The following is a 13,556-nucleotide window of genomic DNA, read 5'->3' as shown; positions in this document are numbered from 1 at the left end:
GTGTAATAGGAGCGGGGCAGCAGACCGCTGCTGACTTCAGTGGGCCACCCGAATGATCTAAGAATCGTTCGGGCAGCTCTTCTCGCTGCTTGCTGTCTTTGCACTGGCAGCGAGCGGGGAACAAGGGGAAGAGAGTGATGACCTGACAGGTCAGCGCTCGCTTCACTACAATACCGCTCTGTGTAATAGGAGCTTTAGTTTGACGGCCCCATGAAGGGAAGCAGATGGACACTGCTGTTCCCCAGTGGTAGTGGTTCAGACATTATATATTGTAAGTTTTCTATCATGTATAATCACGTATGAGTCCACGACTTTCCATAGAACTCCAACCAACACTATGCAAAAGCCTTCCCACACATTCATTCTGTTGATGACCATCTCCTACATATAACGTGTATGTAAAAGTGCTCGAGCTTACACGGACGCATGAAACTGAGTGTCACAGAAGCATGTAGGCACAGAACTCGCCTCGTCTGAAAGCGTTTAGTCAAGAAGATGTGAAGAGCAATGGTGTTTGAAATGATGGAGTAGGAAACCAATGGAAGGACAGGGATGATGAGTTAATGTAAGGAATTACAGGAATAGACAGGGAAAAGATGTTAAAGTGGTAAGGTGGTGCAAGTGGCATGCAAGTTGTGTGGATCAAGCCTCATGACCAAGGTCAGATATAAAATGGTGTCTAGATCCAACATCACTATAGCTGTAATAAACTATAACTATTAATACAGCTATGTAACTTTTCATGGAGACTACTAGGAATTATTCTTACTACTTGATAGAGGGTCTGAAAGTGTAGGCGACCTTGATTATGAGATTGATCTTTAGGACAGACGTAATGGCAGGGACAATAATCTGGAGATATAAGATAATAGCACAGAACCTAGTAAGCGATGCAGAAAAGCAAGCAAAGGACCTCATTTACAATGCAACACACAAGCTGCAGGAAATGTGGATCTTGTTTAGGCATCAAACTGGGGCGCAACATGGCGGAGGTGCCCATTAGAAACATTTACCATTGACTTTATTTGTGCCTAGTGTGGAGATAGATGGGAAAATCCTATATGGTTGAATAAGGCAAAAAGGTAGACTTCTTAGGACCAGCTTTTTAATTATACAGTAGAATGTATCTGGTAGGATCGCCTTTCTTCTGCACCATACCATATATCTTGGTTCCTTCTCGTCTGGTTATCATGGATTAGAAATTACAAAAAAATATATGTTGCAAATATAGCAGCTTAGGTTAAACAGGTTGATGCAGGTACATGTGTTCCTGTTGTAGATGAATAGCTGTACTTGCTGTCATTGATACTCTCATCAGCTAAGTATAGTCTTCTAGAAGGGCCTACAAGAAGATATCTTGCCCCCCAAAAGTTATACAAATCCCCAATATACACTTATTACAGGAAATGCTTATATAGTGCTTTTTTCCCTGCACTTACTACGGCATCAAGGCTTCACTTCCTGGATAACATGGTGATGTCACTTCCTGGATAACATGGTGATGTCACGACCCGACTCCCAGAGCTGTGTGGGCTGTGGCTGCTGGAGAGTATGATGGCAGGGGGATGCTCAGTGTCCCTCCAGTGCCCTGTGTCCCTCAGTGTCCCCCTGCCATCATCTTCTCCAGCAGCCACAGCCCACACAGCTCTGGGAGTCGGGTCGTGACATCACCATTTTATCCAGGAAGTAAAGCCTTGATACAGTAGGCTTAAGTGTATATTGGTGATTTGTATAATTTTGAGGGGCAATACAATACTTTAATAAACATTTTTGCTGGACTGCTCCCTTAAAGTGTCTATGGATATAATTGTGCTCCATCCTTTACACATATCTACAGTATGTACATATATCTTTTTTTGAAATGTGAAGCCTAAAAACCTTAAAGGATTATTCATATCTCAAATAGTTATTTCCTATCCATTGGTGACCCTCACCTATCTCGAGAACGAGGTAAAACAATAACCCAAAATTAAAGGAGCGCACCACGTTCTAATTTTCTCTTTGGGGCTTCCGAACACTGAACAGAGAGTATTGTTCATGGAGACTGTTGTAGTGCAATTTCACCAATAGTCAACACCTCTTTAGCCAGAATTGGCCAATAAATGGTAAAAAAGATTCCATTCAACTGCACAAAAAATGGACATTTGTGAAACTTTGTGAATGAGGTTTAATTGGATGCAAGGAAGTAATGTAAATTAAGGCATTCACTCCCAACTCCTTGGGTGACACGCTACCATGTTGCTATGCACATATGTATGAAGAAAGACGACTTGATACCAACATGTACACGTCACATGATCTAATGCATAATTCACAACTATTGCACCGTACACAAACTACTCACAAATGACACACATTGAAGATTGACCTTATGCTGAATAAAGGACACACGTATGACACATGCTTAAATAAAAACAGAGGTCACCAGTTGTACAAAATAAATCAATGTTTATTATAATATTTGTAAAAAGAAAAAAAAAACACATCTAACAGAGGAGGCGAAACATACTGGGGGTGGGGTGGGGGATTGTGAGCAGAAATATGTGATGGAAAAGATGAAAGATGAAGTGATATGTGGCTAATGATGTGTATTGTTGAGCGTTACATCACTGGATTCTAACACCCCTGTCAGTGTCTCATGGTATGGTCCATAATCTCCTGCCCTAACTAGTGAAGCCCATATTGGCTCTAAAATACTCCCTGCTTTTCTGAGAATTACGGTATCTTATTCCAAGCACTACACAGTCAGTCATCATTACCTCTTTGGGCTCCTCTTTCCTTTGCTCTCTCCTCATAATCATGTTCTCTTGATTCAGTAGAAGCCGTCATTTCCTTTTTCCGCACAATTTGGTTACTTTCCGAAGAGTCGTGGCTACCAATGGGGGAAGTGCTTTGAGACTGTCCCTCAATGTCTACAATCTGGAGTGGGGGAGGTACTGCCTTGTTGGAAGCTGGTGTACCAGCTGGGGTTTCTGTCCCTTCTTCTTGTCCCATGTGGATACCCAAATCTGGGTCAGGTGTGAGCATGGTTTGTGGAGATGTAGCAGCATCATCTGAATGGGACTCTACGCCAGAGCTAGAATCTTCATAGGTTCTCAGCTCTTCAGGAGTACTTGTCTCACTACTACTTTTTGCTGCTAGTTGGGGATCACTCAGTGTACTGCAGACTGAAGCCCTTTCCACCTGCTCCTCTTCTGCCTTCTGCTCATCTTGCACCTCCCCATCTTGATTTAGACTTGCAGGCCTCAATGGTTTCTCTTCTGGCTCTTCCTTAAAATCTGATAGCTCCTCTTCTTTTACTAGCACCCATGGTTCCCTTTCATTCTCATTTGCGTTATCTGTGGGGTCGACATTCTGCGAAGGATGCATAAGGAAATCACTGGTTTCACTAACCTCAACATTTGGCTCTGTTGGCCACACAGAGAGAGAATACGTGGATGGAGGAAATGTATGGAAAAGAGGAGAACCCTGGTGATTTCCAGGAGAACTATTCCGCTCTAGAATCTCTGTTGGATTGCTTTGCTCTAGAATGTTCGTGCTGTTTAATGGTTCTTCATGTGTAAATGAGCCATAACCTACTTCGATTGGCGACTTGTTTCTTTCTATATATCTCTCTACACCTTGGTTTGTGGTTGGATCCAAAGTCACATAGAAATGTGAATCGGACGATGAATTTTCTAGATCTCTATTTTTTTCTGATTCTCCTGCACTATATTGATTGTCTGTCGTAAGCAGAGGTTGGTTTACATGATAACCCAATGAATAATGTGTTTCTTCTCCTGTTGGGGGATGGACATTTTTCTCCTCTTCATATTCTCCGGGCTGTATTACAACTTCGTGTTTCATTGGTTCTTCTGATCCCATTGAATCTAGTGATGCCAGAACATGATTTGATGGATCATCCAATGGGTTCTCAACAGATGCATGGTTTCCTGATGTCCATGGCATTGATTCGTTTTTTTCTAGATAATCTCCGTAATGTGGTAAAATTGGGGAAGTAATGTTAATATTTCCTGGCTCTGATGAAAATACAGCTGTATCCTCTGATGTTGTCAGTATAGCTGTGTTCAATGATTTTTCAGGCAATGTTGTAAGTTCCTTAGGATAGTCCATTAATTCATGTATTGATGGTTTTGTAGCCTCTTCATCATAATCTGCACTTCTGACCAGTTCTAATGAAGATTGTATTGGTTTCTCTGGGTACTCAGCTTCTTCCACAAAGGCATTTTTCAACTCATCTGGTGATGTTAATGGTTCCTCTGGGAACAATACAGAAGATTCCTGGTCAGACTGACCTAGTGTTATTGGATTACTTACGTTCTCAACCTCTTCTTCTGCTGAGTCTAGATTTTTTTCTGTTGCAATCAAATGCTCTGGGGGTCCGTGACCAGGCTCATGCATCATATAATATGGTTCACCAACCAACTCTGACCTATCTGGAAGTTTCTCATGAATTACTTCTCGTTTAATGTGTCCAGCCTCATTTGCATGTTCTACATACTCTGATGATTCTGCCATGGAAGCACCATGGATTTCTTCATCATATTTTACTGGTTCAGTTGAAAGAAATGTCTCTATTAGATGTTCTGGTTGCCCCATTGAAGGAATATCTTCTCCTTGTCTGTTTGAGAAAGCATTGCCTTCCTCCTCAGTGAGGTCATGTGGCACAATGTTTTCTAGTGACACAATATGTGGACTTGATTCTACCAATGATACTGGTGACCGTGACCCTTCAAAACCTATTGTTTCTTCCAATAAAGATCTGTCGTCATTGGTTTCTGTTGGTGGGTGATATGAAGAAAGTGGTTCTACTGTAGAGTTCAACAATACCAGTGATCTTCCACCTAAAGCTGGGTCTGCTTCAGATGGTAGTAGATCCTTTGTTGGTGCTGGTTCTTCTTCTTCTTCTTCTTCTTCTTCTTCAACTAGAGACTGTCTTGATTCTAGTTTGAAATGATTTGTTGGTTCTAATGTAGACTTTAGCAATACCAGTGGTTCTCCTCCTAAAGATGGATCTATTTCAGTTAAAGACTGTATTGGTTCATTTGACATTGTTGGTTTTTCACATGAATATGTGACTTCTTCAGCTGCAGACTGTTGTGAACCTTCTGACATTGGTTCATTGTGTACTGCTTCAGCTGAAGACTGCATTGATTCTATTGAAAACATAGGCACATCTCCAGAAGGTTCAACTTCCGCAACTAAATTTTGTAAGGGTTCTACGGATAACATTGCTTCTTCTTGGGAAGATTTGATGTCTTCATATGAGGACTGCAGAGGTTCCACAAACATTGGTTCTTCAGGGAGTCCGACTGCTTCCTCTGAAGAGTTTAATAGATTTAGGGACTGAATTTGTCCTTCCTCTGAATGTTTAGCTTCATCAGCTGAATACAGTGGTATTTCATTCAATGGCATTTCTTTCTCTGTATATGCGTTTGATGGTTCTGCATCTATTATAGTATTTCCAAAAGGTTCCTCTTGTGTGTTGCTTTCTTCCTTTGAACATATGACTGGTTTCATTGTTGTTGTTTCTATTTGCATTGCTTGATCCTCTTTGCATGCTAATTCTTCCATATATAGTTGTTCTGAGGATGGCATTCGCTCCTGTAATGTTTGATCTTCATCCTTTAGAACTTCCACCTCATCTTCTGAAGGTGTTAATTCCTCAGTTGAAGATGTAAGTAGTTCTAATGGATTTTGTGGATCTATAGGTGATACATTAAAGTGATCTAAAGTATTTGATGACTCTCGTTGTCCTTCCTTCAACGTTGCACTTTTCTGCTCTACAGGTTGTAACTCATCGTCAGACAGTATCGCTCCTTCTTCTAGTGGTGTGACTTGCTCTAAAGAAGATGTCACAACATCTTCTAATGGTTCGACACTTTCCACTGTAAGCGTTTCTTCATCTGAAGGTTTCATTGGCATTCTCTCCGATTGATTTAAATAAATCCAGTGATCCATATAAGCTATTGGTTCTTCTATGGGTCTGTTTTCTTCTTCCAAAAGTTCAATTGCCTGCTTTGGAGGTTCGATGGAGGGTGTGACTTTATCTTCACTTACATCGTCTAATAAATGGTGTGATGATAATTCTCCTTCTTCCAATTTTTCCTCAAAGGAATTGTCAGAACCTAGGGCAAGCTCAAGAGACCTAGGTTCTTCTGGGATATATTCACTCAGAACATTTAGTTGTTCCTCAAAGGGTTTTTCACGTTTTTGCTTATTATGTAAAGATTCAGCTGACAAGGTTAAAGGTTCTGATGTTTGTTCTTCTTTAATTTCTGATTCTGCATCCTGTTTAGTAGGAGACTTTACTTCTTGAGTCAAAGACAATAGTTGAGGTTCTTTATCTTGTGATTGTGTTTCGGCATAATTTTGTATGGTGTTTTCGACGGCATAATTCAAAGGTACATCTACTTTTTCCTCTGCTATAATCACTGGTTCATGACTCTTCTCCAGTTCAGCAATTTTTTCGGTTTTGTTCATTTCTACATTACCAGCTTTTGAATGAATGGATTGTATAGACGCGGCTTCACTGACATCATTTTTTACTAGTGTAGCTTTAGTGTGTTCTCCCTTTTGTGACTTCTGAGACAAAGGAGATGATTTTACCGATTTGATTGCAGTAGGTACATTGTTTACCTGTTTAGCTGGCACAGATGTTGCTTTAGTTGCGGTTGGTAATTTCTTGCCGGCTTTAACTTGGTTAGTTATAGATGTCGCGTTCCCTGGTGGTTTCACAGGTGTCGCATTACGTGGCTTAGATGGAGCAGATGATGTATTTGCTGGTTTGACAGGTGATGTAGGTGTTTTTGTTACTTTGGTTGAAACGTATGTAGGCCTTTGCGCCTTAACCAGTGATGATGCTGTTTTAACAGGACTGGCTGTTGTTGAAGTGGTGGCACCTTGTCTAATTGATGCCATTGGGCTTTTAGTTGTTTTTGTAGATAATGATGTAGCATTAGTAGGCTTTTCTGGTGGAGGCACAGTCTGTTTTGGCTTATGAGAAATCGAGTTTGCTTTTAAAGTTTTGGTTGGGCTGGATGCAGTGGCTAGTGGCTTGGATGGCACAGATGTACTACTTTGTGGTTGAAGGCACAATGTCTTATCTTTTGGCAATGGTCCATGTTCAGGAAGTTTTCCCACCTCCCTTTTAGCAATTCCGTTCCGTTTTGAGGGTGTAGTGTTCCCTCCTTCCTGTCCAGGTTTCGGTTTATTGAGCAGGGTTCCCTCGACAGGTTTTTTGGCAGCTTCTTTTTTTGGGACTAACGGGGATGCCGTCTGTTGAGCTCCCTTCTCTCCATTCTGGGGGCGAGTTATTTGCTTGGCTGGTGGTTTGATTGGAGATGCTGGATCTGTAAAGAAATAAATGTAATTATTACATGACTTGCAAAGAAGTATAAGGGATGGGTGGCATACCGCATTTATACAAATGTGCTACGGAAGGGAGTAAGGAGCTCCAGGCATCATGTATCTCAAAGATGCCACGAGCTCCGAATGAGCTTACATTTTCTTGCTACTGTACTTACACAGCTGCTTAGCTGTGTCAGTACAGTAGCGCAAAGATTTAGCCAGGTACATATTTGACTGCAGCTCAATTTAGCTGTCACCCCTAGCAGTTATCACTTAGTATAGGTGTAATTGGATCTAACCAGAAAACTATTTTAAGGCATAACATTTTTCATGTTATTTAATAGTATGTGACATGGTTATTTTTCGCATTATTAAACTGATATGTAGAATAGGCCATCAATGTGTTGTCAATGGCCTTATTATTCATCTGTAATCTCCACTCTAGTCAGTTACATGGTGATATCTATGTGTGCAATTGTGGCTGGTTCTGCAGTTCTGCCCTTTTATGTGAATGGGGCTCCAGTAAGCACTGTTGCCCCTTTTTTAAAGGGAATCTGTCACACTCGAACCCTATCAGAATTGCTGACAGTGTTATATAGGTGACAACTCTAGTGGACATGGTACCTCTGGCTTATCTGTCCATGTAACAGAAACCAAAACATTTTCTTACTGTAATCGAGTGAAAAAGGAGTTGCGGCTCTATGCCCATGCCGCACTTTGTCACTCCTAATCCCTGGTTCCTTCTCTCTCGTCCACTTGAATAATAATTTCATCTCAGCCTACAGTTTGTCTGCTGATGTAAAAGGCTGCCCCCTAGCCAGGAAGATCGGCACACGAGTACTGAGTAGCTGAAGCGAATTTCTGTCAATGTGCATTCACCGCCGTTTCTGGCTACGGTACCTGCATGGGCTTAGGATGCAGGAAGCGCGTGGTCCATCACATCAGCGCAAACTGGAGGCCGAAACTGGAGACCAAAATTAAATTATTATTTAGGTGGAAGGAGAAGAAACCAGGCATTTGGTGTACCAAAGCGTGTCACAGTCACAGAGCCACAACTCCTTTTTGACTCTTGATTACAGTAGGAAAATGTGGATTGCATGGTTTCTGTTACTGGGCATATAAACCATATCCACTATTGTGCTGTCACCTATGTAACACTGTCAACAGCTCGGGTCGGGTCTGAGTTAGAGATAAGCGAACCGATCTGAACCCGAACGATCAGCATTTGATTAGCGGGGGCTGCTGAAGTTGGATAAAGCTCTAAGGTTGTCTGGAAAACATGTATACAGCCAATGACTATATCCATGATTTCCACATAGCCTTAGGGCTTTATCCAGCCACCGCTAATCAAATGCCGAACGTTCGAGCATGCTCCAGGTTCGCTCATCTCTAGTCTGAGTATGACAGATTCTCTTTTGGCCTTTTATGTCGTAGAAGTGGGACTTCCACCAGTCACATATCCTAAGAAGTCCACCAATATACCTTAAAATAAAACTGGATATCTTTGAGAAGCTATACCATTTAAAGATTTTCCCACGCTTTAAATTGTGGTTTAGAGATGTAGATTACATATAATCTACAGAGGTGTCCATTACACCCAAGATTCCGCCTGTAATGTAAGCTGTGTTATTGGAGGAGTATCCAGAGATCAGGAGGTCATTGCCCGCTGTTTATACTGACTTACCTCTCTGTGTGACGGGTCTGGATTTGCTGGGTGAAGCAGCTACAGTCCTATAACAAGGAGAAAGTATATATAATTCTGGGCAAAAAGTTGTATATGATTACCCAATAATCTGAATACATGCCATGTACCTTATGAGTAGAAATGAGCGCAACTCAAGCATGCTGATCATTCGCATATAAACACTGGTAGCTGAAGTAGTTGGATGCAGGCCTAGAGAGTCCAGGAAAACATGGATACAACCATAGGCCATAGGCGGTTTCTATGTTTTCCCAGACTCCTAGGGCCGCATCCAACTTCTTCAGCCACCGGTATTCAAATGCCAAACGAATGGACTCGAGCATCTCATCTCTACTTCACAATAACTTGTTGAGTTTCTAACTTTACCCTTTACATTATTAGTAATACTACAACCATGCTAAAGAGAAAAAAACACTACACTAAAAACCCACTTTGGAGTTATGTGATCTTAGCTGAATGACCTGTAATAAAATATGGCAGAGATTTACTAAGGCTGCTGCACCAAAGATTGCTTCTTTGAGGTACCAGACTTGTGACAGACTGGTTTAACAAAAATTGTGCCTTACCCGACAAGGGGACACGGCTTATCAAAAAAATATAACCAAATTTTTCCTTAATATCCACCTATTGTTTAAATCATACGATTGTAAAGAATTGACCTGTATGTTATTGACCTTACAGTGGACCATACCTGATAGTGTTGCTCTTTGCAGCATTTGTTTCCTTTACTGCTGTGGTCCCTTTTGTTGCCGCAGGCCCTGTTCAAAACACAACATTAAGTGTTACAGATTGTTCCGGATAAAATAGAGCAGCTTATTATAGGCTTAAAACCAGCGTTGATGATCAAGACAGGATTTATCGCTGTTAACTGCAGAGCCGACTTTCTTATCTCTTGAGAGAAGAGAAGAAATGGACTATAGGGAACTTAAAGTCTACAACGAAAGAATGGTCTTCTGTGTAAAAGGGGATTTCCGTATAAGAACCTTGGGGGAGATTTATCAAACAGGGTGTAAAGTGAAACTGGCTCAGTTGCCCCTAGCAACCAATCAGATTCCACTTTTCATTTCTCACAGACTCTTTGGAAAATGAAAGGTGGAATCTGATTGGTTGCTAGGGGCAACTGAGCCAGTTTCACTTTACACCATGTTTGATAAATCTCCCCCCCTTGTGTGTAGGCCAACGTGACATAGAAAATTTATACATGTAATTTCCATCCTCCAATTAGGTTATGTCATAAACTGACATAAACCATCTGTTCGGGGACTTGTGTAGTGTCGTGCAATACACTGCGGGCCCGATTACATGGGGCGATAATCATGCGGAAAATCTTTATATCTTAATTTTAAACAATAATCGTCCTGTGTAATCGCAGGCAACAATCGGAAAATCATTCATGTGTCGTTGATCGTTGATTTAGATCTTGACCCTAAAATCATCGTTCATCGTTCGCTGTAATTCCACATTCATTCGCTGTAGTTCTGCATTTGTTCACTAATGGTTCAGTATAATTGCACATCATTCATTCTTTTGCTGGGATCAGATGGAGTAAACGATCGTAGTAACGATTGTTGTAACGATTGTAACTAACGACTATCGTTCTGTGTAATGGTGCGTTTACACGGAACGATTACACTGGCCAACAAATTTTCAAAAGTTGTTTGGTTCAGAAATAGAATTAGCCATTTCTTAATGATTTTTATGTGCTGAATTCAAATATCACAAGGAAAAATGTGAATTGTCTCTAGTTTCTATGATATGGAAGAGTTTTCATGTTACTGTTTTGTGAATTGTATAGAATACAGTATAACAGTCAACATGAATACAGAATACAGTCAACATCTGGCCAATCGAAAGTCTATTTTATTATTATTATTATTATTATTATTATTATTAGTAGTAGTAGTAGTAGTAGTAGTATGCAAAGAGCCAAAGGAGCGACCAGTGATGCCATACACTAATGTTTTAAGGCGACATCGGCTAAAAAAAAAATACCAATATGGTTGTTCCCATTTTTTTAAACAATGGTCGGCCAAATTGGCCCTATGAGCTCCCTTTAATGGGCCATACAATCACTGTGTTGGCCTCTGCATGGATATCATAGGAATATGAGTATTTACAGTACTAGATGTCATCCGCACTGGTGGGAGGCAAACCCAACCACAAAACAAACACTTTTATTAATTTATTATTAAGGAACTGGGGTAAATAAGTGGCGGTGAATCTATACAGCGTGCTGACCTAGTATGACAGTCACCTCTTCATAATGCAGAGAAAATCAATAGCATGTAATAGGATGCTACAGACCTAATGAGCCACTCGTGCTACATTAATAAGATGCCCTAAAGTACTAATAGGATGCTACAGGGGTAATACAATATTCATAAGCTGGCTGGCTGCAGGGGGGCATGTATTTTTCAAGACTAGATTTTTGTCTTAAGGCGTTTTTAGGGTCTGAAGGCTTACGCAGATATTACTGGGATTATATGGAAAGGAAGAGTAAGGGATTTTAATAGGATATTATGATTGTAAGAACGCTGAGGTTTCTCAGTGACTTGAATAGCATAAGGTGATGCAATGCTAACAGCAACATTGCATCCCCGGGGTGTTCACTTTTTACGACACCAGTCTATACTCAAGATTGCTGATACAAGGTCCTAGTTGGACAAGGTGTTAGGGGCCTATTCTACGGAGCGATAATCGGCCAAATCGGCCCGATTCGGCCGATAATTGCTCCGTGGAATAGAGAGAACGATAAGCCGATGATCGTTCATTTAGGTTCAAACCTAAAATCATTGGTCGCCACCCGCGCATCGCGGTGCACGGCGGCAACTGACAATTTAAAAACAGCATACTTTACCTATCCAGGCTGCAGGTCTTCTGCGCTCCTTCTCCCGGTCCCGCGTGCAGCAGCAGCTTCGGAGCGGCCTGTCTGAGCTGACAGACCGCTCAGCCAATCACTGGCTGGGACCGGCTAGTGATTGGCTGAGCGGTCTGTCAGTTCAGACAGGCCGCTCTGAAGCTGCTGCTGCACGCGGGACCGGGAGAAGGAGCGCAGAAGACCTGCAGCCTGGATAGGTAAAGTATAATGTTTAAACAAGGGCTGGCAGATCGGCGCTCGTTTACATTGTTGATCGGGCCCTGGTCAGCCGGTGGAATAGGACCCTTACTATAGCATCGGTACAAATCTATAAGCTCTTACTGTGTCTCCGCTGTCTATGGCTACTGTGTAGTGGTCCTTGTATTTTCTGGTATTGATAGGCTGGGAGCCAGGAGTAGGGGCAGGTAGTATAAAAGCCCCCCGTACACATTGGGAAAAAGTTGACAGGACTGGCCAACAGTCTAACGGCCCCCATACACCTTCAATAACTGCAGGCCAAACGATCCTCACCCGCCACTTGTCCTCCAGATACACAGGAACGTTCCGCACAGCCGAGCATCCCTGTGTTCTTTATGGGGGGGGGGGGGGGGAACATTGTAGCTGTGATTTTCCATTATGGCCGACCCCTTTCATCACCACCAACATCATCTGTCGGTGGTTGTTTTAGATGGCCCCATACAGCTTATACCAGCGGGCAAATCCCCTGCAAGTGGTGGGTTCAGTCGTCTTAAAGCGACTCTGTATAGGAGAAAATCTGCCTGGAGCATTCCTAATGGGGAAGAGGAGGGACAGAGGAGCCTAGGGCATAGATACTCTAGACCACGCCAATTTGACACAAGTTTAAAAGTTGTTTTTTAGGACAATAAGTGCATCAACAGCTGAACGGACCCCAGCCAGCCAGCTCTGGTGGTGGCTTATCTCTCTAAGAACAAAGGGGTTGGGCAGTTGAAATCCATAACAGGATGTTTAAGCCGACATAGTATAAAGTGTACGGGGATCTTAGCCGCTTACATCTTCTGTCTCCATTCAGAACACATTTAAGTAGCCAAGCTAAATGTTTATGTGCATAGAGGGATCTGGATACATAGTTGGCTGACAGCTAGGGAATATGTATGGGTACAATAAGTCATCGCCTACTAGAGAAGGTGCAGTATTTGATTAGAAAAATAATCAGAAAGAGAGGACTCTGACTTTTAATATATCATGGACCTACCCAGCAGTAATATGTTAGTACTGCGATGAGGGATTTTAGACTACGGAGTTATATTTCTAGCAGACAGGTCAGAAATTGGGTTTGGGCCTAGTACAGAGTACATAATACATGAGATTCCTCAGCTGTATACTGTAATGAAATCTTACACCTGTAGGAAAATGAGGATCCCAGAGTTCCTGAAGAAGGATATTTCAGACCTAATAACATTTCATGATGGAGATAACATATAATGGGGTTATTACAACGATCAGGGGCCATGTTGCTGTAAGAGGCCATCGTTCAGGAGCCGACGCAGTTTAATCAGATGATGGAGGTTTTCGCTGGTTGGACGCTGTAATAGAACGGAGCAGCGAGGAGACAAAGGGAGCTGATTAATTGTAATTGTATATTGGAAGGATTAATGGGGTGTAATT

General features: G+C 41.8%; 1 protein-coding gene across 1 annotated transcript; it reads right to left on the bottom strand.

Annotated features, from left to right (window-relative positions):
• Positions 1-2,459: 2,459 nt before the first annotated feature.
• LOC138784212 (uncharacterized) lies at positions 2,460-12,489 on the bottom strand. The gene is made up of 4 exons (XM_069959722.1): positions 12,441-12,489; positions 9,744-9,810; positions 9,035-9,081; positions 2,460-7,352 (listed from the first exon to the last, which is right to left on the bottom strand). Exons 1-4 carry the CDS (start codon positions 12,487-12,489, stop codon positions 2,746-2,748), a joined length of 4,770 nt encoding a protein of 1,589 aa, XP_069815823.1. The 3' UTR covers positions 2,460-2,745.
• Between the last annotated feature and the right edge of the window lie 1,067 nt (positions 12,490-13,556).

Source organism: Dendropsophus ebraccatus, chromosome 1 (assembly GCF_027789765.1).
Source record: "Dendropsophus ebraccatus isolate aDenEbr1 chromosome 1, aDenEbr1.pat, whole genome shotgun sequence".
Lineage (NCBI taxonomy): Eukaryota > Metazoa > Chordata > Amphibia > Anura > Hylidae > Dendropsophus > Dendropsophus ebraccatus.
This window is presented reverse-complemented; position numbering and strand designations above follow the sequence as displayed.

Coding starts and splice junctions, on each gene's coding strand:
- LOC138784212 (XM_069959722.1), bottom strand. CDS start 12,489: ATGCTCGGCTGTGCGGAACGTTCCTGTGTATCTGGAGGACAAGTGGCG. Junction 9,082..9,743: donor GCAAAGAGCAACACTATCAG/GTATGGTCCACT, acceptor TCCTTGTTATAG/GACTGTAGCTGCTTCACCCA. Junction 7,353..9,034: donor CAGACCCGTCACACAGAGAG/GTAAGTCAGTAT, acceptor ATTTCTTTACAG/ATCCAGCATCTCCAATCAAA.